At 39.4% G+C, this 21,996-nt stretch overlaps 2 protein-coding genes across 2 annotated transcripts; both read right to left on the reverse strand.

Moving 5' to 3' along the window:
• Nucleotides 1-10,338: 10,338 nt before the first annotated feature.
• On the reverse strand, nucleotides 10,339-11,964 carry LOC146711835 (cytochrome c oxidase subunit FA4). Its single transcript, XM_085454861.1, has 4 exons — nucleotides 11,802-11,964; nucleotides 11,116-11,204; nucleotides 10,935-10,995; nucleotides 10,339-10,593 (listed from the first exon to the last, which is right to left on the reverse strand). Exons 1-4 carry the CDS (start codon nucleotides 11,841-11,843, stop codon nucleotides 10,537-10,539), a joined length of 249 nt encoding a protein of 82 aa, XP_085310987.1. The 5' UTR covers nucleotides 11,844-11,964; the 3' UTR covers nucleotides 10,339-10,536.
• A 3,270-nt stretch (nucleotides 11,965-15,234) lies between these two features.
• On the reverse strand, nucleotides 15,235-21,933 carry slc35b1 (solute carrier family 35 member B1). The gene is made up of 9 exons (XM_085454862.1): nucleotides 21,255-21,933; nucleotides 19,282-19,373; nucleotides 18,966-19,096; nucleotides 18,817-18,847; nucleotides 18,173-18,333; nucleotides 17,900-18,026; nucleotides 16,496-16,602; nucleotides 16,208-16,361; nucleotides 15,235-15,921 (listed from the first exon to the last, which is right to left on the reverse strand). Exons 1-9 carry the CDS (start codon nucleotides 21,377-21,379, stop codon nucleotides 15,869-15,871), a joined length of 981 nt encoding a protein of 326 aa, XP_085310988.1. The 5' UTR covers nucleotides 21,380-21,933; the 3' UTR covers nucleotides 15,235-15,868.
• Nucleotides 21,934-21,996: the final 63 nt, after the last annotated feature.

A 21,996-nucleotide genomic window follows, 5' to 3' on the forward strand; every position in this document is an offset into this window, starting at 1 on the left:
TGCTGGTTGCAGTGCCAGCTGGTGGGAGGTGGGCCCACCCGTCTCAGGCTCTCCCCGTCTCCCTTTTCTCTGTTGCGGAGAAAGCGACAGATGGAGTCCGAAGGTTCCATTCTGGTCCCAACGCCGCTTCTTCCGTCCTGCCTGCTTTTTCCCACCCCAGCCTGAGGGCAACCTGCCAGGGGAACATGCAAGCCATGCCCGGCCTCAGCCCTCCACCGCCGCAAGGGTCAACTACTTACAGCGAGGGGTCGCCCTGCCTCTCGATCTTCCACAAACACTCTACTGCCTCCCAGTGGATGTGAGCATCCCCTGCATATTTGCTTTGAAGTCCTGTGTGAGCTGAGGCGTTTCTTTCTTCAGACAAAACATGCCCTCTCAAGGTCTCTCAGCAATGCCTGAAATTACCAAGACTCCAGGCGTCAAGTAAGCAGCAAATTTTTTACTAAGACATAGAGAGGGAGAGCAGGGAGGGGCCAGATTTGGATATGTTGTACATGTTGATGTGAATGCGTGTTTTCTCTAAGGAGTGCTTTGGATGATGCATGTGGATTGCGTGACAACATAATAAGGGGGGGATTGAGATGGAAGGTGGAGGTCAAAAGGTCATGTCAAAACCATAAAACACTGAAGTTCATCACTTGGTGGACACTGACCTTTGTGTCAACGGTTTTGTGAGCAATCAATGCGCAAGGTAGTGGAAAAAAAAGCAGAGCGAGCTCATTAGGGATTCTTTAAGGAGTGAGGCACCTTCTTCAGTTGTTCGGCTGGACCTCTTATTAACCTCCTGCTCATTTGTTTGTTAGACCCACACAGCTCTTGTTTAAAGCAGCTCATCCAAATAAAAGACAAGATTGGGCATGTTGTCCCTATCTAAGGTTTTTTAGACCCCATATCTGTTTTCTATTTTCTTTTGCTCCTGCTTTTACTAGAATCAGCTTGATATTTGTGAGTATTTGTATTCATTAACTGCAGAGCTGAATTATTACTACGGTCCTCTCTTTAAACTCAGCATAACAGAGCTGTTTCTCCTCTGAGCAGCCCAGGCCGGTCCCTGAGGTACCTTTAGAGCACATTAATGGATTTTCTGCTATTCTACAAGAAAGTTATGGTTGCAGCAAAAGCTTCCTTTCAGTGTTAAAGATAGTTATCAATATTTAAATAACAGACTTCTTATATTGGGTATTCTACTGTAATACTGTAACTCTGGCCTCCTTTAGGCTCTAAAGAGTGACAGAATGGATGATTAAGGAATGACCTAGACCTCAAGGGGGAGAGCCAAAGTTCCTCGACAGCCCTCTGATGAACTGCAGGGTTTCTTGGAGGTCGGTCTTTAGTCACAGGAGAGTATAGTCTCAGAGCACATTGCACTGGCTTTAAGGTTTCTGTTAAAGCCGTGTGGTATGGTAATACATTGATTTAATGGAAATTGTCTGGAGATTTTCCAACAGCACGAAGAATGAAATTAGTTTTCCACTGGCCAAAAAAAAAAAAGTCAGCTGTGAAAATATGAAGACTGGGGGATGTTTAAAAGCTGTCAGGTGAACAGTTTGGTATTATCCAGACTGAAAAAGCTTCTCAATTACCACAGAACATGAAATGAATCTAAAGAGAGCAATTCTAACCAAATAATCAAGCCATTATCATTCATGACTCAATCACAGTGGAAATTATCAAGTCTCTGCTTGTGCCCAGCAGTGAGAGAAGATAAAAGAAGAGCAATGTAAGGAAACAAAAGGATGGTAATGGAGCTCAAACCAGTCTGTGGCTCCAGTGGGACTAGTGTTCATGTGTGTCACCGGGTTTGACGAGATATGGGCGCTCTGCCACATACATGAGCCTGATTGAGTGCAAATTAAATTCTTTTTCATCATTTGATAGAAAGGCAAAGGTATGCACACAAACTAGCCAACAATCCATTTGGAGGCAATAACTGTAAAGAAACTCCTTTCAGGAGAATACTCCGGGTTTGTGCTCTCTCTGAGTCATCAACAACTGGTGGGTTATGTTGAATATTTTCTCACATTAGCAAAACAAGAAAATATTGTCAGTATTCTTTTTTTTTCAAAGAGTAGATCTGAAAGATGCTCTGGAAGCAAAGGACAGTAGTGTTTCTAAATGTTATTCAATGGAAAGAAAGAGGCAACTTGGGTGTTATCTGACCTGAACAGTGACACTATGCCGATTGCAGACAAATTTGGGTCTAATATAAATACTTTGGGCCCTTTGGCAAATGTTGGGTGGGCCAGATGTGATAATATTGTTATGACACTCTTGACATCTATCAAAGAAAAACAGAAGTCATAAGGGCATTTTTTCCTAGAAATCTATAGGTACAGAAATCTGTTTGCAAACAGCAGTATCGCCCCCTGTTGGCCATTAAAAGCAATGCAGGTTTAAGGCAGTTCAGAGTTGGCTTCACTTTTCAGAGCCAGAAGGTATATCCACCTTTTATACTGTATGTGGGTGCGTCCCACAAACTCACGACACCTGCTAACTAGTTTGCCTGCTAATTCGTTCACAAGATACACACACACACACTCACACACACACACTCACACACACAAGCATAGGCTTCTTGGATACACAGCAAGCCATGTTTGCTGTAATGGCTCAGTCACACTAGAGTAAAAAGTGTGACTGAGATAGCAACTTCCTTGTGACTAGAAAAGCATACAACACCTTCAACCTTCTTGGCGAGTTCTTTCAATAACAAGGTGATTGCACAGGTCTCCTGGTGAGAAGCAGTCTCTCCCCAAACAAATGTGGTTGGACTGGCTGCAGTCATTCTCAGACAAATTGAAAAGGGTTTGCAAATAACTGCCGTTTAATTTATGATTGCAATTAGTCTGAGCGAGACGGCACAACTCATCTGGGGTGAATCAGTAGGGGACTTGACTCAACTCGTTTCCAAATGGCTGTATTCTGGTTATACTTCTGGGCGTCTGTCATTTTCTAGTTAAATCAGTATCCTGAAGCAACTCAGCTCAGAATGTAAGTAGCTCATGTGATTTTCTGTTTAATGTGTATATGTGTATTATCAGTAAGCGATTGCTCGTAACTGCCAATATGACACCCATTCAATTGCAAACTGACAGCACACTGATTCCATCTTATTGCAGCATGGTTGTACACCAACTGGATGATGTGGCATTCACGTGTTCTCCCCATCCTTGTATGGTTTCTCTAGGGGTACTACAGTTCTTTCCTCTGTCCAAAGACCTGCATCAGGTTAGGTGAATTGGTAACCCAACCTTGGGAAATACCTGACAGAAAAGCTAGAGATGACGAAGGTGGAAGGTGAAGGGAAGAGTGGTCCCAGTGGTAATCAGAGGGCACAAACTAGGCTAATGGTTCCAGTGGATCCCAGAAACGACAGCCAAGATCTCTCAAACAGCAAAGATACTGCCTACGGTCAAGCTCCCAGGCCTCTGGTAGGTAGAGGACCTGAACTTGAAGGATAAAGACTGCCTGTGGAGATTGGGGAATTTATTATATATGTATGAGAATATTATTTACTTTGAAAAACCTGGCTATATTTATATATTTCATCTTTTTGGCAAACATGGGGAAAAAGCTTGTTCTAAAGTGTTAAAGTGTTGTTTTAAGGCCACTTCATGCAAAACTGCTGGGAGGAAAAATGTTCGATTCTGACTAATACAATAACTTTCAAGTACTCGCCAATTTTCTCCAGCTAGTCTCAAAGCGGAAACAGATGTTTTTAATGCAGAATAACATTCAGAGGCCTTGCTAAAACACTGACTCTTGTAATCCATTAAAAGTCAAATTCTGCATAAGTGTTACTGCGTCTGACTTTTTTCTCTACAGTTGCTCAGCATGAAAATAAAAGCTAAATGGCTATGGGAGCCTTTTGCTCTCCTTCAGCCTTGCTGCCAATCTTTAGACACGCTGCACACACTGATTTCGGTTACTCCGGTGCTGTGGGCTTGTCTCTATGTCTGGTTGCTCTTTGGATAGTTTATGTGGTTGTCGGTGATGTGTGGGATAAGCTGTTGGGATAGGTGGTGCTGGTGTAGCTGCTGGTGTGTGGAAGCGCTGTCTGGATGTAGTCTGGTTGCTGGTGTCAGCGTGGCTCTAATCAGCTGTTGGCAGGCGGATAAGCGGGCGGTCTCTCCCCGCGGCGGCACCCCGGGTCGAAAGCCGGTTTGAAGTTTAATGATGCCAGCTGCCAGCTCCACCAGGCTGTGAGCGCTAACGAGCTGGCACTGCCGGCGGACTGGGCCGCAGCGGCAGCACCTGGAAATGTAGCACACGTTTCAGAGGGGCGGGGCTCCGCCGGGGCTGTTGAGGGGCCTGCTGGAGACCCAGGACGGCTCCATCTCTTTGAAGAGCGCCCCAATTTCCATATTTCATTACGCACTGCTGACTGACAAGGCCCAGCCAGATGTTCTATTTTCAGCTATTTAAATTTTGACCTGCTTTCCTACCATGGATGCAAGAAAAAAAAGGGTGAAAAAAGCAGATTTCATCAAAACACAGATGCCAAGAATGATGAGAACTTGGATTGGGTTTGTTTGCTAGTTTTTCTTGCAATACTTCATTCCTTTCCATCCTTGTCAAGCACTGATAGAATGATCACAGATTAATCACACTTTAGCTTACATCCGTTTTCACTGCAGATATTTGGTTGGCAGTCTATCCTGAGGGGTGCACTGTCTTACTCAAGGACAACACTCACTGATTGTTTCAGCGATAAAAACCTGAGACCTTGTATATGTGAGACAGTCTCTAACCATCCAGCCAGTCCAATGCTGAATTGGCTCCAAACTGAGTGATGCATGCTGTGAAACACCACATAAAGCATGCTCACACAGCCTCTTTGTCCCTGAGATATCGGAGATGATTAATTCCTGCAGTATTCCTCTTGAAATGGATGTTAAATTGCAGCATCCTTACTCAATCCCTCATGCAAAAATACATCGACAACCCTGACCTTTTTGTGCATCTGCTGAAAATGGCACTTTGTCATCCTCGGTGAGCAGACTCAAGGATCAATGTGATTTTATTCAGGGGGGAAAAAAACGTATACAGCAAACTCCCTCTCTGTTGGCTATGTGAGCATGTGTCAGTGTCTGAGCTTTATGGAAGTGAAACTGGAAAAGTCCAAAAAAAAAGGAAAAATGATGAAGAGTAAAGGAGAAATGGTCACAGAGAAGGATAAAGCAGGGGTGAAACAAAACAAGAACAAATGGAGAGCAGATCCGAGTTGAACACCAAATGGTAAAAAAAAATAAGAGGCACTCACCCTGCAAGAATCAGGAGGAGAAAGGCTTTCACTCATTACTCAGCACAGCTCACAGCAGGGGAGGGAAAGCAGTTTATTCTTTCAGTAATGCATCTGTGAGTGTGGATGTCTGTGTCTGAGTCTACTGAGCCAAAAACAGAGTGGTAATTGAGAAGTAACTAAGACATTACTGAGGCAATATTGACACAGAGATAAAAGTGGATGAAATCCATCACGATGTTTGTTCCTTTTCAGTCTGAAGCACTTGTTTGTTTTTCTCACTGTCATTCTGTATGAAATATCTATAAAATGTTGCACAAAAAAGTGTGTTTGGGGGATTTTTGTGTCTGCGTGTGTGGGTACTTTAGATGTTGAACCTAATGTATGATTGTAGAGTCTTTACCTTACACTATAAAGCGCCTTGAGGCTGTTGTTGTGGTTTGGTGCTATATAAATAAAACCAATTGAATTGAAATTGAATTGAATTGAAAGTGTCTCTACTGTGTGTTTAATGGAGGACATCTAAAAGAATGTTTCTCATTTGCATATTTTGTGCGTACAGACAGTTACTTGAATTACCTCCCAGGTTGTATATAGCACTTAGTTACGGCCAAACACGGGTTTTGTGAGGTCACAGCAACCTTCGCCTTTGACTACTTAATTCCAATTAGGTCATCCTTGAGCCCAAATGGACCTTTGTGCCAGATCAAATCAAATTTCCTTTTGGTATTTCTGCTATTGCTTCCATGACAATGGGAAGGATGGATGGACAACCTGAAAACAAAATGCCTCTGGCCTTGGCTGTAGCCATGAAGACATAAAAAAGGAGTTAGAGATTAAGGTGTCAACATATTTGAGGGTTTGGTGAGAAGAGGAGTTAGAAAATAGATATAAGGAAAGCACAAGGCAGCACATGTCATATAATAATATAGGAAATTGCAGTTCAGTTGTGTTTGCTGTTCATCAAGAGGTGTAAACAAACTGTTTCTCTTTCATTTAATTTATGGGCAACACAACAAATGAAACTGCACTATTTGGTTATTAAATGAGGGATGAAACTAAATGCTGGAAAGGTTTGTTGGTAAACTGCAAATCATTGGCAAACATAGGTGAAGGACTTTTATTTTAATGAAATGTTTTTTTTAGCTGGAGAATTAAGAATATTGAAAATAAAATGTAAAATTAAATAGATTTAAAACCATTAACCTTAGCTTCTAAGTTAAAGTTCCATTATCTTTTAAACCTGAGCAGCTGCACTAATCAAAAAGCTGAACAAAAACTGAAAGGAGAAAAAAAGACAGCTGAAGATTATTTTTGTGGTACTGATGATTTCCTAAATGACTTTTTGAAAAGCAGTCATTTAAGCAGGCCACTCACTTGTATTTCTGCTCAGACATCATGGCTAAACTTTGCCGATCACAGTCATAAAATATTCAAGATAATTCTCGAAAAGAGAAAACGGGATGTCTAGCTGTTGCTGACAGGCTTATACTGCGGGAGAATTGCAACAGCTTCAAGTGCATGGCTTTCAGATTAAAGAGAATAGAAGAGCTTTTTAATTGTTTCTTCTCATGCACAAACTTCAAAACTCACACAAGCTTTATGAAGATGCTTTGGTCAGGACTTTGCTAATATGAATGGTGCAAGATTCTCTGCATTCTCCCATGTTTCTGGGCTGCCTGACCTTTGGTTTGACCTTTTGAAGAAAATTTGCAGCACCAGCTGCCTAGTGTCTTGCCTCACATTAATTTTCCTTGTTGCTTTTTTTTCTATGCTACCTTTGCAGTGTGGCAGAAAAAAGCTGAATTCAAGGGGTCAAGGGTCAGGAGTGGGAGGGTAAAGATGCAGGTCAGCTTGGCTCTGCAGTTGTGTTCAGCCAGTTTCCTCAGAGGCTGCCACAAAGCAGTTTGAACTCTTCCCCCTTTAGCTGCCTGTCAAAAACCGCTCAAGAGTTGAGTGTTAGATTATTAGAAAAGCTCCTAAGCCAGTATTGTAATAATGTTATGTTAATGTTATGATTCAATGTACATAAATAATTTCCCCCAGGGATCAATAAAGTATTCTGATTCTGATTCATTGTTCTTTAATGACTTTAAAAAAACAAGAATCGGCTGTATATGTTTGAATTTATTTAGGATTTTTTGCAGACATCAGCAAGCTTCTAGCATAATTCTGGCTCGATATTCTTGGTAGAACTGAGAGTGTTTTGGCTCAAAAGTATTCATATACTCACTTAAATCTTGGTAAGAACACTCAACACATCATCCTCAGATGGGAGGAAATGAGGTCCCAGCAGATGGCTGGCAACTCCCTGAGCCTGGTTCTGCAAGAGGTTTCGTCTTGTTAAAAGGGAGATTTTCCGTCCCACTGTCGCCAAAGTGCTTGCTCCTGGAAAATAAGCCCCTGCTCCAAAACTGACACCTTCAAGCTTGATTGAAATCTGCAGCTGCCCACGTGGACAAGACAAATGCCTTCTGAAGAAAAGTGGCCAGCTGAGACAAAGACTGAAGTATTAGGTCACAGTGACAACAGGTATGTTTGGAAGAGTAAAGTTGAGGCTTTCAAACAGAAAGAATACTGTACGAGCTGTCAAGCATGGTGATGGCTCCATCATGCACTGGGGCTGCCGCCACTAGTACTGGTACATTGCATACAGTGGATGGAATAATGAAGGAGGAGGACTACCTTCGAATTCTACAAATTCACCCCAACTTAACAACTAAATGGCTGAAGCTTGGACACAACAAATATCCAGTCTGAATTATGCCTGAAGGTCGTTAATGGCTACAAAAGTCCATGGTGAAGGTGTAACCTGCTACAGGACCAACATATCTGTTATTTGGAATGTATACATGTAAGTATACATACTTTATGTATGCTTTTGACCCTGTATGGACTTAAAGATGTATGCTGTGCAATCATTCTACCCTGGAAAGTTAAAAGAAAACAAAAGCCCCAAATTACCATGACATTCATGTCCATGATGGGTGTATGTAACCTGTATGTATGCTTAACATTTACATGAAAGCAGCAAAACAATTCTTACAACAAAGTCTTTTTTTAATTTAATGCATTTATTCCTCAAAAACAGCAAAGTCGATGTAAAGATTATTAACATTTAAAAAAAAATAAGAAATCTGTTAGATAAATAAGTCTAAATGCCAATTTCCTTATATTTTAAGGTAGTGATTTTGCATCATTAATTTAAAAAATGTCTGTACACATTAGTGATACCATGAATAAGGCAGAAAGCGAGTTTTCGCTCCCCTGATGGAGTGTTCACTATGGACCAAGTACGCCACTGGCTTCCATCTTGTCACCCCTTTAAAACAGATTTTATTACCTCTAATAAGAACCTATCTGGAGTGAGGCTTGGCAGCATATATACAGTGGCTTGCAAAACTTTCCCACAGATTCTCGACTGGATTTCGATCTGGACTTTGACTGGGCCATTCTAACACATGGATATGTTTTGTTTTAAACCATCCCATTGTTGCCCTGGCTTTATGTTTAGGGTTGTTGTCCTGCTGGAAGGTGAACCTCCGCCCCAGTCTTAAGTCTTTTGCAGACTCCAAGAGGTTTTCTTCCAAGATTGCCCTGTATTTGGCTCCATCCATCTTCCCATCAACTCTGACCAGCTCCCCTGAGCTAGATCTCTGCAGCTCGTCCAGAGTCACCATGGGCCTCTTGGCTGCATTTCTGATCAGCGCTCTCCTTGTTCGGCCTGTGAGTTTAGGTGGACGGTCTTGTCTTGGTAGGTTTACAGTTGTGCCATACTCCTTCCATTTCTGAATGATCGCTTGAACAGTGCTCCATGGGATGTTCAAGGCTTGGGAAATCTTTTTGTAGCCTAAGCCTGCTTTAAATTTCTCAATAACTTTATCCCTGACCTGTCTGGTGTCTAAATCCAATCGAGAATCTGTGGCAAGATCTGAAAACTGCTGTTCACAAACGCTGACCATCTAATCTAACTGAGCTGGAGCTGTTTTGCAAAGAAGAATGGGCAAAGATTTCAGTCTCTAGATGTGCAAAGCTGGTAGAGACAGACCCTAAAAGACTGGCAGCTGTAATTGCAGCAAAAGGTGGTTCTATAAAGTATTGACTCAGGGGGCTGAATAATTACGCACACCCCACTTTTCAGTTATTTGTAAAAAATGTTTGGTATCATGTATCATTTCCGTTCCACTTCTCACGTGTACACCACTTTGTATTGGTCTTTCACGTGGAATTCCAATAAAATTGATTCATGTTTGTGGCTGTAATGTGACAAAATGTGGAAAAGTTCAAGGGGGCGGAATACTTTTGCAAGCCACTATATATATATATATATATATATAGATAGACATACACATATATTTAGATTAAAAGCTGATATTGTGTTATACACTGTAGCAAAAGCCCCAAGGTGAAAACTGGGGGATTCACGTGTATGCAAAACTACAGAGGATGGGTGAAGACTCCAACGAGGGCTTCCATTCAAATATGAAAGTGTCCTTGACATTTTCTGCACTGCACTGACTGCTCATCCTTGTCGCATTTCTCCAGGCTGCAGATGGAAAAGCACGACCTGTTGACATTTACAAACTTATCTGGCTGAGAGCGACGGCATTCTGTAAGAAGACACACCTCCAAATGTCCCACTGCCAACTTCCAGTTCATTCCACTTAATGTGTAACACGAACACGCTACTGCTCTAAACCATCAAGTCCAGCTTTGAAAAGGGGGGGGGGAGAGAAACCCACACACCTTTTTGCCACCATGTCTTCTCGATTGAAGCAATTGCAACCAAAGGTGGTTCAAATACAGACAGGGTTTCCTTTTTATGTCAAAAGATTGGACAGCAACCAAAAGTAGTGTGGTACGTAATTTACTGTTAATTGGGTTAAAGCAGGACAAAGCTAAAATTAGGTGAATGCAAAGCAGGTATAGCAGCAGCAGAACATGACAAATGTAAAGAAGTTGTGGACATTGGTCTGAAAAGTGATGCAATATGTATGCATATTAGACACTGGAAAGTGATGATGCAAATTAAGACAGGACAAGCATATAGCAGGCAACAGCACATGAAAAAATAAAAACAAATTATTTTCTCAGTATAGAGGAGAAAAGACTCCTGTACTTTATTGATGAGACGGTGAGTAAATCAATATCCAAAAGCCAAATCGATGCAATGAGGAAACTTAAATATGTAACATCTGTGCGGGTTAAGCCTCTGCATCATTAAGCTTTCCAGAGGAACGTTCACAATGAGCCAGTTTGTGCAGATCTGCCGATCTTTGTGGTCCAGCTGTTGTTTAGAAATCAGGACGGTCCTTCTTCAGCTTGCTGTAGTCCATGTTGACTGTGAAAAACTGAAAAGAGACACACAAAAATAAATAAAAAATAATTAGGCCCAACACCAAGATTGCACAGAAAAATGCATGCACCACCATAAATGGTTTGGGTCACTTGCCACAACAAACACGACTACATCAAGTTACACTCGTTAATGACTTGATAAGATTTGTTAACACAGGTCAGCGTTAACAAGATTATGTTTGATTAGTCCAACTAAAGAGGAATTATCCCTGGATAAGAAACTCCACCACTAAAGCTGCACAATACAATCCAAGAGTAAAACCACCTCCACTGTTAAATACATCAGAGCAGAAAAATCAAGACTGCAAGACAATTAAACATAAGGGATGCACACCTTGTACTGATCATTTGGGCCAAGTTTGTTCCAGGGCTCTGGATTATTCTTGCGATCCCAGCTGCAGAAAGAAGAGTTAAAGAGTAACTCCTAGGTACATGGCAACGAACTTGAAAATTCTCTTGTATGCAAATACGAAAAACAAACACATTTTTAATTAAGAAAACGACACATGACTTACCAGACATCAGGGTTTCTCAAGCCCAGACGGGCGAGGTACAACAGAGACATGGCTGCTCCTCCACCGATGAAGATGAAAAGGGGGATCAGCTGTAAGAGACAAAGGAAGATAAGGCATCTTATCAGCTGAGAGAAGCCTAAAGCTCTCAAGACAATGACACTCAACTACATGTTTACACTGAAAACACGCCCCTGCTCACGTAGGCAGCCTCTGGAATGAAACATGAAACGAACAGGGGCTAAAATTGGCCAACTTTAACTACCATAACTATAAAATATATACACATATTTTGTCGAAAAGAGAGGCGCTTTTGTGGGTTCTATTAATAGTTCACAAGGACTTGCTAACCCAATGTAGCCAGCTAACTAGTGGGAGCAGCTATTTAGAGGACATGAAAAGGCTCTTCGTGGCTAATAATCAACAACCATCGAATGACTAAAGTCGTGACCTTATTTAACTGAAAGTCATCAGCTGCCAGAAGGATCACTCTTAACCAACAAATTACACAGAAAAAATGAAAACAGAAAGACTGCTACATACTTTGATCTCTCAAAGTCAGTGCGGTCAAACGCAGAGGCTAATCAAGCTAGCACTGCTAACTGGCAACTTAGCCTAGTACCAGCCTGGGCTCTCAAAAAGATTACCCAAAATGACTTTTAACCTGAATATAGTTGCAATATACTTACAGCTGGGTGACTTCTAAGTTGTTTGCGGACTACGGCGAGCATTTTGTCGTTCCTCGCGTGCCAAGTTAACCGACTTTGTACCCAAATAAAAGGATTACGAGCAGTCTTGCCAGAACAGTGCGCAATTTAATCCTTGAGAAAGGGCGGAAGGAGGGTAGAGCAAGCATCAATAGGATGCTCACACACTGCCTGATCCAGCGTGATTAAAAAACGGAATTAATTATTACTATGTTCAGTATGCATATCGATAATTTTGTTAGTGGATATAATAAATTCCGAATAATTTCACATGGCTTAATTAATGAGCTGTTATAATGCTCGAGCTTTGATTTCCACGCAGCATTTTTAATCCGGCAAAGTCAAAGTGGTTTAAAAGCCCCAACAATTGCTTATTTTGAACAAAACAAATATTTAATATATATTCTCTTTTTCTTGAGGTCAAGAATAAAATGAACCTTCAGGACTGTCTCTGTTTGTGAAGCCTAAAAAATGTTCGTCTTAATTTAATTTGGAATACTTATTTTATGTACCTATTTACCTACTCCAATGAAAAAAAAAGTATTTTATTATTCTTATTCCCAATATTTCGTTCAAATTTTATGTGATTATTAAACAAAGAAAAGCTTAGATCCTACCGAGGTTATTGTAATTAATTAAAACTAAAATAAAAACTAGTAGATGTCGAAAAAGCTTTTTAGTTAATAAAAATAAAAAGTACACTTTTGAAAAAATATATATAAGCTAACTGAAACGATTTTGTGTACTTGAAAAAAAAAACTTAAAATAAAATGAAAAACATATCGTAACCAGCCTGATGAGGCTTTGATGAACATGTTTATTGGGACTTGTGGGTGACCTGCTTTCAGAAAGGTTTTTTTTTTTAATGTACTAGATATTCTGATTTTTTCCCTAAACATCCTCTCCAGGAGATGCTCTCCATATCCTGGAGGCCTAAAATAAAGACTTAAGCTAATAAAAACTCAATGAAAAGTAAACATTTGTAACCAAAATGAGCAAACACATTTTGGGAGCTATATTAAACTCAACTGAAGTCAAAACTCAATAAAATAAATAAATAAAAATAATTAAAAAAAAATAATTCTGGTTCCCACTGATCCAGAACAGATATTTTTTCATTTATCATCTTATACTGCACTATAAATATAAATTGTGTTTACTGTAATATGTGCAGTCAGCTATATATGTTTCCCATACCAAGACAGAAGTAGCTGTTGCTCATAATTATATCAAGCTACAGTATAAAGTCTACCTAATGTTAAATTCCCCTTTACTCTATTTAAAAAAATCTTTAATATTAGTGGCATGATAGATAACAGTAGAGACACACCATGATCATTATGATGTTTGAGAATAAATATTCAGAGTAATTCATTATGTATTTCATTATTTGCTTCTTAACTTTGTTCTAGGGAAATGAAAAGTTTCATAACTCCTTATCTTGCTCTATGGCATCTACAGAGAGCAAGGTTAGAAGGTTAGAAGTTTACATACACTCATCATGGGTATGAAAGTTATGGTAATTTAGTTTTTTTTAAAAAAACATTTCTTTTTCGAGAGGGGAATGATTGCACAGCTTAGATCTTTAAAAAACAAAGAATTGTGGGCATAAGTTTGAATGTATTTTGGATTTTCGCTAATCCAGTGTGTCAAAAGTATACAGATACATATTCCTATATATATATAAACATATATATATATACGGCACACATTCACCCAAATCTTTTTTGACAAGGCAAAGGCCTATTAACTTCTCATCACAGAGAATGATTGGTTACAACTGGTAATTTCTATTTGCCAGCATAAGGAGGATTCACTGGATTGACCAGTACAGAACAATGGGACACAGCTGGGTGTTCCAAAAGGATCACCAAACAATCCAAAGCACAAATCCAAAGCTGGGTTTGGAATGGATAAAGGAGGCTAGCATTAAGTTTCTGGAACAAATTCTCGACTCTATTGGAAATTTGTGCAGTATGATTAAAATCCAACTTCTTGCCAGGGAATCAAGCAGATTAAAAAAAATAAAATTCTGCCAAGAAAAGTCAAATGTTCAGCCAGAATTCTTCCAGCAGCTTGCTAATGGCTACCAAAACTGTGTGGTTGAGCTGAAACTTGCTAAACAGAACAATTCGTATTTTTAAAAGCCATTAAAGATGTTTGTCGTACAATCATTCCACACTGGAAACACAACAGTTCAAAGAAATAACAAAGAGTCCAAAATCATCATGACTTTCATGACCTTGATGAGTTATCATATTTTTTTAAAGTTGCTATTTTGTTTTCACTTTTGTTTTATTTGGATTTTCTCCTCACAGTTAATGTTGTTAATTTGTTGTTGAGGCCTCCCCTCTGCACTGTTATGAGTTGTAATTTTATTTTTTGAACTACAACTGTGGTATATTTAAATGCTAAATGCTACTTTCATATAATTTCCTGAGTACTTTCTCTCAAAGTGCACACAGAGTATATAATTTGCATTATACATAAATAGTGCTCATTTACTTCAAATGTATTTTAATTGAATGATAAAATAGATCTCAGATTTCACTGTATGATATTGGTGAACTATGATATTGATGTTAAGAGTTGGTTATAAAAATGTATTAATTAATCATGCTAAAGAAAACAAGAATTGGGCTTTGGACTGTGACATTTAGAGTGGGTGTAAAACTAATCTAAGTGGAAGGTTAAACCCTGAAAATGTCATCAGATTTCAATTTTTGCTATCAAATGCACTTATTAAATTATGACAGATTTAAAAATCTTGGGGGGGAAAAACACTTATGTCCCCTAAGTACTTTGAGGACCTATAACTTAACATTTCTGTAGTATGAAGGTAAAATTTTGCAGGCCTTATTTAAATACATTAAAGATTGCATATTTTGATTCTTTATTAAATATAAAGAAACAAAACAGGCTGCTGTTAACATCTCTTATCAGTGCATCCATGTTTTAACTGCAGAGTTCACTGTCAGCTATTTCTCCTCCAAACACTGCATTGATTTTCAAGACAAAACAAAACAAAACCCTGGCTATTTAGTTTTAATTGTCAGGTTTAAGGACATTTCCCTTAAGATATAATCAATATTCCAGTTTTTTATCAGTTCCATTCAAAATATTGATTATGGGGCATTTCATATTTAGAAGTCCAGTGTCCTTTCATTCCTTAGGTGCATTTCCACAATCAATGCATCTTTAAAAATATTATTTGAAGTAGAGAAAATTGTGTAAGCTACATATTATTGGAATATCGATGGGTGTTTAAATACATTTAATTGTTGGGTTTGGCTAACAAGTTTAACAAGTAGCTGGTGATTAGTGCCATGATGCAGTCAATACCATTCTAGAATGAACCGATTTGAACCAGTTTTTAAAAACTGGAAAAAAAAAAAGAATAAAAATGACAACAAAATATAATAATTTCCCTTTTATGGCAAGTAATTTTCAACTTTAGAAAATAAACGTAAATACAATTTAAAAGTAAGACTGGACATAAGACAACAGGCGACATACAACCGTCTAAATTTTCATAAAGGACATTAAACTTACTAATTGTTTTCTCAGACAAACTAAATGTTACAATTACACACATTCAAGCATCCATTTGTAAACCATTTGGTGTAATTTCATGGGTTAACTGCTGGAAATGTATTTCTAAGGCCTTGTTTGGTTCAACATCAATCCAAGGCAGGTGAGCTGGTTTCAGAAACAATAAAGATTTGTCTAAATAAAATAAGGTTTACACCTGTGCACTTCAGCCAGTTCAAATTCTTCCACAAAAAGGACTGCAGGTTGTGTCACAGCTCGTTCTGGACTTGATCCCATATAATGCATCTCTTCAGTATATCAACTGTACACAACAGAAGCTGGAGTTGAAAACTACAACGACTCTCTTTTAAATGCAGTAAAATATCTGACCATAGTTCAACAAGTCACAGGCACATATAGTGTGCCTGTACATGATGTCTTATGAAAATAATATACTGGCTATAGTGTTTCCAATCTAGTGTTTCTCTTCTTTTTTTCCTCATGTGCGCCAGTGTGTTTCAGTGTGTAGTCTTCTTGGGGGCTTTGCCAAATTTAGCATCCATTCCAAGACCTAAAGTGAGAAAACCAAAGATGTGAATGGAGGGAAGACACAACATCTGAACAGATATTTTATATACATTTAACCTGATGAAATGTCTTGATGCATACTCAATCATCCAGGTAAGTAAATTCCAAAAATTTGACTCTGTTCATCTGGATGTAGCGTTTTCAATGGGAGAAACGTTTTGTCACTTGGATTGAAAAGACTATGTCCAGATGAACAGAATCAACCTTTTGGAAACCTGACGAAATGGAAATCTAATATATTAAAATACGAAAGTAATATAGTTACTGACCGAGGAATACGAGAATGGTGCCAACCCACTGCATTGTAGTCATTACATTGCCAAACAAAATAACAGAGCCAAGGATGGTGAAGAACTTCCTCGTAGTTGTGACAATGGAGCAGGTCAGAGGCCCAAAGTACACAACTGTCATGAAGATGAAGGTCTGAAAAAGGAACATTTGAGCCGGTCAGTCAGGATGTCAGTCATTACTAAGTATCTATTGTAAAACACAACAGGGTGTTTCCTGTTCTTTAATATGGCATTGCTAATAATCAGTACTCGCATTGATCCACCTACCTGGCCTAAAGCACTGGTGACTCCAAACAGAAATATATTGTAAAAGATGCCCGGGTGGCGCTCTGCAAAACTCAGGAATTCCCACACTTCCCCTGTCCACAACACCGCTGAGAACAGAGAGGAACGTAACATCAACAACTTTTCAAAAACACAGTTCATTTCTGACTATCCTTGGTAAGAAAACCAGACCGAGTTCACAGTGTGAATGTACAGCACCACCAAGTGGTTCTGTACAGTATTAGCAGTTAGGTGAAATCTTAGTGTGGGGGTGTAATGAATTTGTATGAGTGGAGGTATAAGAATACCTTTGCATCTTGGGAAATACTAGACATCAAAGTCTTGCTGTGCATGTTGAAACCAGGAGTATATCTGCATTTGCACACATTTGACAACCAATAACTAAAAGCTGTTAAGGTTGCATATTGGAACTGCACTTAACGCTTACAAAAAAAAACGCCATAGCTTTATAAAATGTAATTTAGCATAATAAAGTGGTTCAGGAAGGATAGAAAAACACTCCAAGACGGCAGACCCTACCAGTTAGTTAGCTTAAAAGTGATGACAGTCCTCCAGTTCTCATATAATCTTTGACCTTTTGATCTTTATCTCAGAGCCCATTAGTACCCAACCTTAAAAAACCCATCATTAAATTGTGTTTGTTTTATGTGCCTTGCTCTTCAGCATATTGTAGCAATCTGCTAACAGAACTGAGGGCTTTGAGGTGGAGGATTTCTTATCTAAAAAGATAACACTCCGTACTATGCCTTGACTGAATTAATGAGTTTTTGCCTCCTGAGGGAAAAGTGCACACATTTTCTGCTTCTAATGCAGCTGTTATTGGTTCTGTTTGAGGGTTGTTTTTTTTTTAACTTCTTGCTACCATCTACTTCATCACACCCGCTATTCATCCTGGAGCTCATGTCAGAATCCAGAATGAGAATAAAATATACCAAACTCACATTAAAATCACCTTAGGAACACAGCACTACACTTTATGGTACTTTTGTAAATGCAAAATCACCATGAGGTGATTTCACTTTGAATTGGTGTTTAAAAAGTTTTGAGTGGAAAAGCACCTGAAGAAAACTACATTAAACATAGGATATTTTGTTCTTATCTTTAATCAAAATTTTTTTGTTAATTATAAATATTATAGCACCATAAGAAATTTTCTTCAAAAGCCTTAAACCGGTACTATGCTCTTAGATAATTATTCATAAAGAAAGCTTTGAAACCATATATTCACCAGTGTTGGCAGTACTGAACCACACCAAGGTGAGTTTGCTCATTAGTGTCTCCTCTCTAGCTGCAGGTGAACAAATCAGTGTAATGGCCAGATGTATTTTCAGTTGGAATGAGAGCCTGCATGCTCCTGACACATATTCTATTAGATGTGGGACTCACCTAGTCCCAGCACCAGACTGGACCACATGTTGATGTTCAGCATCATGTGGTTCGCACCCGTCTGGAAGCGAGCCCTCATGTGGTCCTGGGCCACACCAGTCAAACCGTCCAATGTCAGAGAGACCAGCTATGATGCAGCAAAACACAACACCGAGACGTGAGATGAAAGTAATGGGAAAGTCAAAGCACCCGTGAGGACACGAGGGAGATGCAAGCAGATGGGCAGCATATGAGGACAAATAGGTGAAATGAACAGAATATGTGTTAGCTCACCAGCAGAATCTCTCCAAAGCCAAAAATATGGTCATCACCAACAGCAGAGCTCTTGTTGGGTTTATAGAGAAAAAGAGCAACACCGCTCACAATCAGCAACACACACAGGTATTTAGCCAGTGGATACTTCTTCCTCAGTATTGTCACACCGAGGATCATCACTGCAAGGACACAATAACAGAAATATGAAGCCGATTGATACCAGCCTGGACAGCGTGTCAAAACTTCAGCCCTGAGAGTGAAACATATGGAAGGAAACAGAATTCAAGCGATAACCAAGCTGTGAGGGGTGAGAGTTAACCTTCATGTATAAACAGGACATACTGTAATATGCAAAGCAGGCTCTCAGCTCCACATGCCTAAGAAGAATATTCAAACTAAATGTGTCCCTAATCTGTAAGAAAAGACCTCAGAATCACTCGTGTTTGTTTGGTAGCCTACACTTTAAAAAAAAGTAAATAATTTGACTTTGTATATTTCCTCATACACACCCTGCATACTGTACACTTTCTGAATTAGTCAGTACAGACAGACTGTTGTCTACGGAAACAAAGGTAAGCAGTGACAAAATATTATGTAAATGATATGGTGAAAGAAAGCACTTTAAAAAGCAACACTACAACACTTATTTTTGTTCGATTTACCTGGTATGGGTTTGCAGGATTTCCCCAAAACCTATCAAACAAAAACGCAGTTATAGAATATGCAAGGCTCAAGCACAAATACACATACAATGAAAAAAGAAAAACACATAACCAGTTACTGTTGACCCATTTAAATAGGGCATACTCACCTGGGTGGGATAGTTGACATATTGAAGGGCAGAGTTACTGGACACCATGGCTCCAAGATAAGAGAGCGAGCACAGGCCATAGAGCCAGCTCTTCGTGTGATCTGGCTTGGAGCTCTCAAAAAACTGGATCACTAATTATTAAAAGAGAATTAAAGAAAAAAGTTCACAACATTACATTATTTTAAATATTAGGCAGAGAAGTTAACATACAAGAGATTCGACTGGTGTTGTTCTCAGGTGTTTCCTAGCAGAGTCAGTGGAGTCTTTTAACCACTGTTATTAGTTTTTGTGTGCATTTTGTGCAGCACATACTCACAGATCTTTGCAAAGACACAACTGATGATGCACTGGATGAAGACCAGCGTACGGGCGAATCTGAACTTCTCGTGACCATAATCACCTCGAGTGCTAGAAAACAGAGAGCAACAGCATGTTGAACACAACAGACCCGTCTTGGCAGGAGCATGCAAATAGCTAGGTTAAACATCTGAGTGGTTTCATGTGTCTCCTAGCTGTGAAAAGGGCATTCAGAAAAGGAGAGTGAAAGAGGGGTGTGGTGAGGGTAGCAGTCTGTTAGTGGACCAAAAGTTTTTTCAGCAGCTGTCTTGCTTGAGTACTTGGTGTCAGTTTGCAATTGTTTTTAGTGGGCTAATCTGAAGATAATATGTCCATATTCATAACAACATGTAATAACATGTAATAAAAGTCAGACATTGGTTTGTAGAAGTGCCGCTTCACCTCACATGGCATTTTCAAATCATCATTTTGAAACCAGAGAGTATTCCTGTACCCTTTGTTGACAGCATACCATCTGTGTCCTTTCTCAGTATGTGAAAGAGAACACAGGCAGAGCTCTGCTTACTTTACATAAGCCAGACTGCAGATTTTAAAGTTGCATGTATAGGAGAAACAGTATACATGAAACTAAAATGTCTCTTTTGCAAAAACTTATGCCTGAACCAGTAAATCTCTGAGATTTTTAAATATACTCCCCAAAAAAGAAAAACAACGCAAAAACAAAAGTCTGTGTAATGCAGAATTTTGCTTTTAAGATAGACTAAAAATAAAAAAATTATTCTTCAGAGAAGAATTTTTCCAGATGTCTTATTCTTTTGCATATTTCTCACACACGTTTCATTTCATCAAACAAATTTTAATATTAGTCAGCGGTAACCAGAGAAAACCATGATTTAATTTATTAAGGCAAAAAGAGCCAAACCTGTGTGAAAAAGTAATTGCGCCCATTTATCGTTAAACCACAAGTTAACTCTGATTACCGCAGTTTGAAAGCTGAGCCCAGTTTCACTAGTCACACCCAGGCCAAACCCGTTGAATAAAGAAATTGCTTAAATAGATCCTGTCTGACAAAAGATCAACTTTTTAGAAAGTTTGAATCCCATCTTATCTGATGTAAAACTAACACATCATAACAGCAGCAGTCAAACATGGTGGTGGTAGTGTTATGACCTGAGGCTGCTTCATGATCAGAACAACTTGCTCTAATTGATGGAACCGCAAATTTTGCTCGACCAGAAAATCCTCATAGAGAATGTCCAGCCATCAGTTTGTGCCCTACAGTTTAAGTTCACTTGGGTTAAACAGGAAGACAATAATCTGAAACACACCAGCAAGTCCACCTCAGAGCTGCTAAAAGCTGCTAGTCAAAGTCCAGACTTAATTCAGATTGACCTGAAACAGACATTCATTTTCAAAAAACCATTTAATGTGGTCAAACCAATTCTACAAAGAACAGTGAGGAAAGCAATATCTGCCCTACAGTGACATAAAGGAGTCATTGCCAGTTATCACAAATACTTGATTACAGTTCTTGTTACCAAGGTTGGCACAACCGCTTATTAGTTTTAGGGGGTAATTACTTTTGCAGAGCCCGGTAGGGTTTGATAGCCCCCCCTTTAATAAATTAAATAACAAGTTAAAAAATGACGGTTTATATTTACATGGGTCATCTTTGTCTAATAGTGAAATTTAGGTGTGACAAATATGTAAGAATAAATCAATCAATCAAAAAGGGGGGATACTGCTGCAGTACTGTATTTAGTTTTACTTAACAGATCTGGAGATCTACAAAGACAGTGCTTCAGGTCATATGCTCATATGATTACGATTATGAGAACTGTGATTTTTTTTCTAAAGACAAAACTATAACCAAACTCCAACTAAAATTTTAATGTATGCATAGCAATATTAAAGCGGCAGCTTTTTGAAGGGAGTTTTGGTTCACAGCAGCATAACAATGTCTCTAGTTTAGCTTCGTTACTTGTTACTTACATCGTCTCTTGCAATATTCCGTAATAAAAGTAGCACACGAAGACTCCGAAGAAGCAAACGATGAACCGTAACCTCATATTGTCCCACAGCCAGGCGGGCTTCCCAGCTCCCTTTCCCGCTGCCATGCCGTCGTCGACCACCCCGGGAATGTTAACCGACACCACCGCTCCACTTCCCGCTCCTCTCGCTCCGACCTCTCGCTCCACTATAGCCGCTATCACGAGCCCGGAAATGGCGCTCGCGTGTTTACGTTGGCTGTGGATTATGCACCAGCTGGAAGACTTGGTGATATATCGCAGTAAATCTTATTTACCGGAGCTTTCCAACTCTTGTCTTGAGATTCGAGTATCATGCCATAGTTGGTTGCCCTATATCACCCCAGACAGAAGGGCCTTCTAGCTGTGCAGCTGCTATATTAAAAGCATCCCGTTTTTCACACCCGAGTAACGGTAAGGATGTGCCGCTCGGGTTTTCATTGGGAAATTAAAACCTGCAATTAGCAGGAAAAGTTATCTTCTAAAAGGACCCATTAGGTGTCAGCACCTGAGCCTGTACGCTTATATTAAGTTTAATAAAACTACCCTGAGTCATACAGGCATAATAACGTGTTTAATATACGCCGCTCCAATCCTGCAAACAAAACGCTGCCTCTTCTGTGATCGTTTGGTGTTCGCGTTAACCTTTAATGGTTAGTCGTGACTTGAGGCAGCTATTTAAAAAGCCGAGGTCCTTTCTTGAAAAT

The sequence above is a fragment of the Copadichromis virginalis genome, linkage group LG4 (genome assembly GCF_057382275.1).
Source record: "Copadichromis virginalis isolate Kocher_CV1m ecotype Utaka linkage group LG4, C_Virginalis_male_GT1.1, whole genome shotgun sequence".
In the NCBI taxonomy this organism is placed as follows: domain Eukaryota; kingdom Metazoa; phylum Chordata; class Actinopteri; order Cichliformes; family Cichlidae; genus Copadichromis; species Copadichromis virginalis.

What these genes read in the sequence shown, in the direction of transcription:
- slc35b1 (XM_085454862.1), bottom strand. Translation starts at nt 21,379, where the DNA reads ATGGCAGCGGGAAAGGGAGCTGGGAAGCCCGCCTGGCTGTGGGACAAT. An exon ending in ATGTCAACTATCCCACCCAG is followed by an intron (nt 18,848 to 18,965) that starts GTGAGTATGCCC and finishes TTTGTTTGATAG; the next exon opens with GTTTTGGGGAAATCCTGCAA. An exon ending in ATCCTGCAAACCCATACCAG is followed by an intron (nt 18,334 to 18,816) that starts GTAAATCGAACA and finishes GTGTCCTTGCAG; the next exon opens with TGATGATCCTCGGTGTGACA.
- LOC146711835 (XM_085454861.1), bottom strand. Translation starts at nt 11,843, where the DNA reads ATGCTCGCCGTAGTCCGCAAACAACTTAGAAGTCACCCAGCT. An exon ending in AACTTAGAAGTCACCCAGCT is followed by an intron (nt 11,205 to 11,801) that starts GTAAGTATATTG and finishes TGTCTCTTACAG; the next exon opens with CTGATCCCCCTTTTCATCTT. An exon ending in TTGAGAAACCCTGATGTCTG is followed by an intron (nt 10,996 to 11,115) that starts GTAAGTCATGTG and finishes TTCTTTCTGCAG; the next exon opens with CTGGGATCGCAAGAATAATC.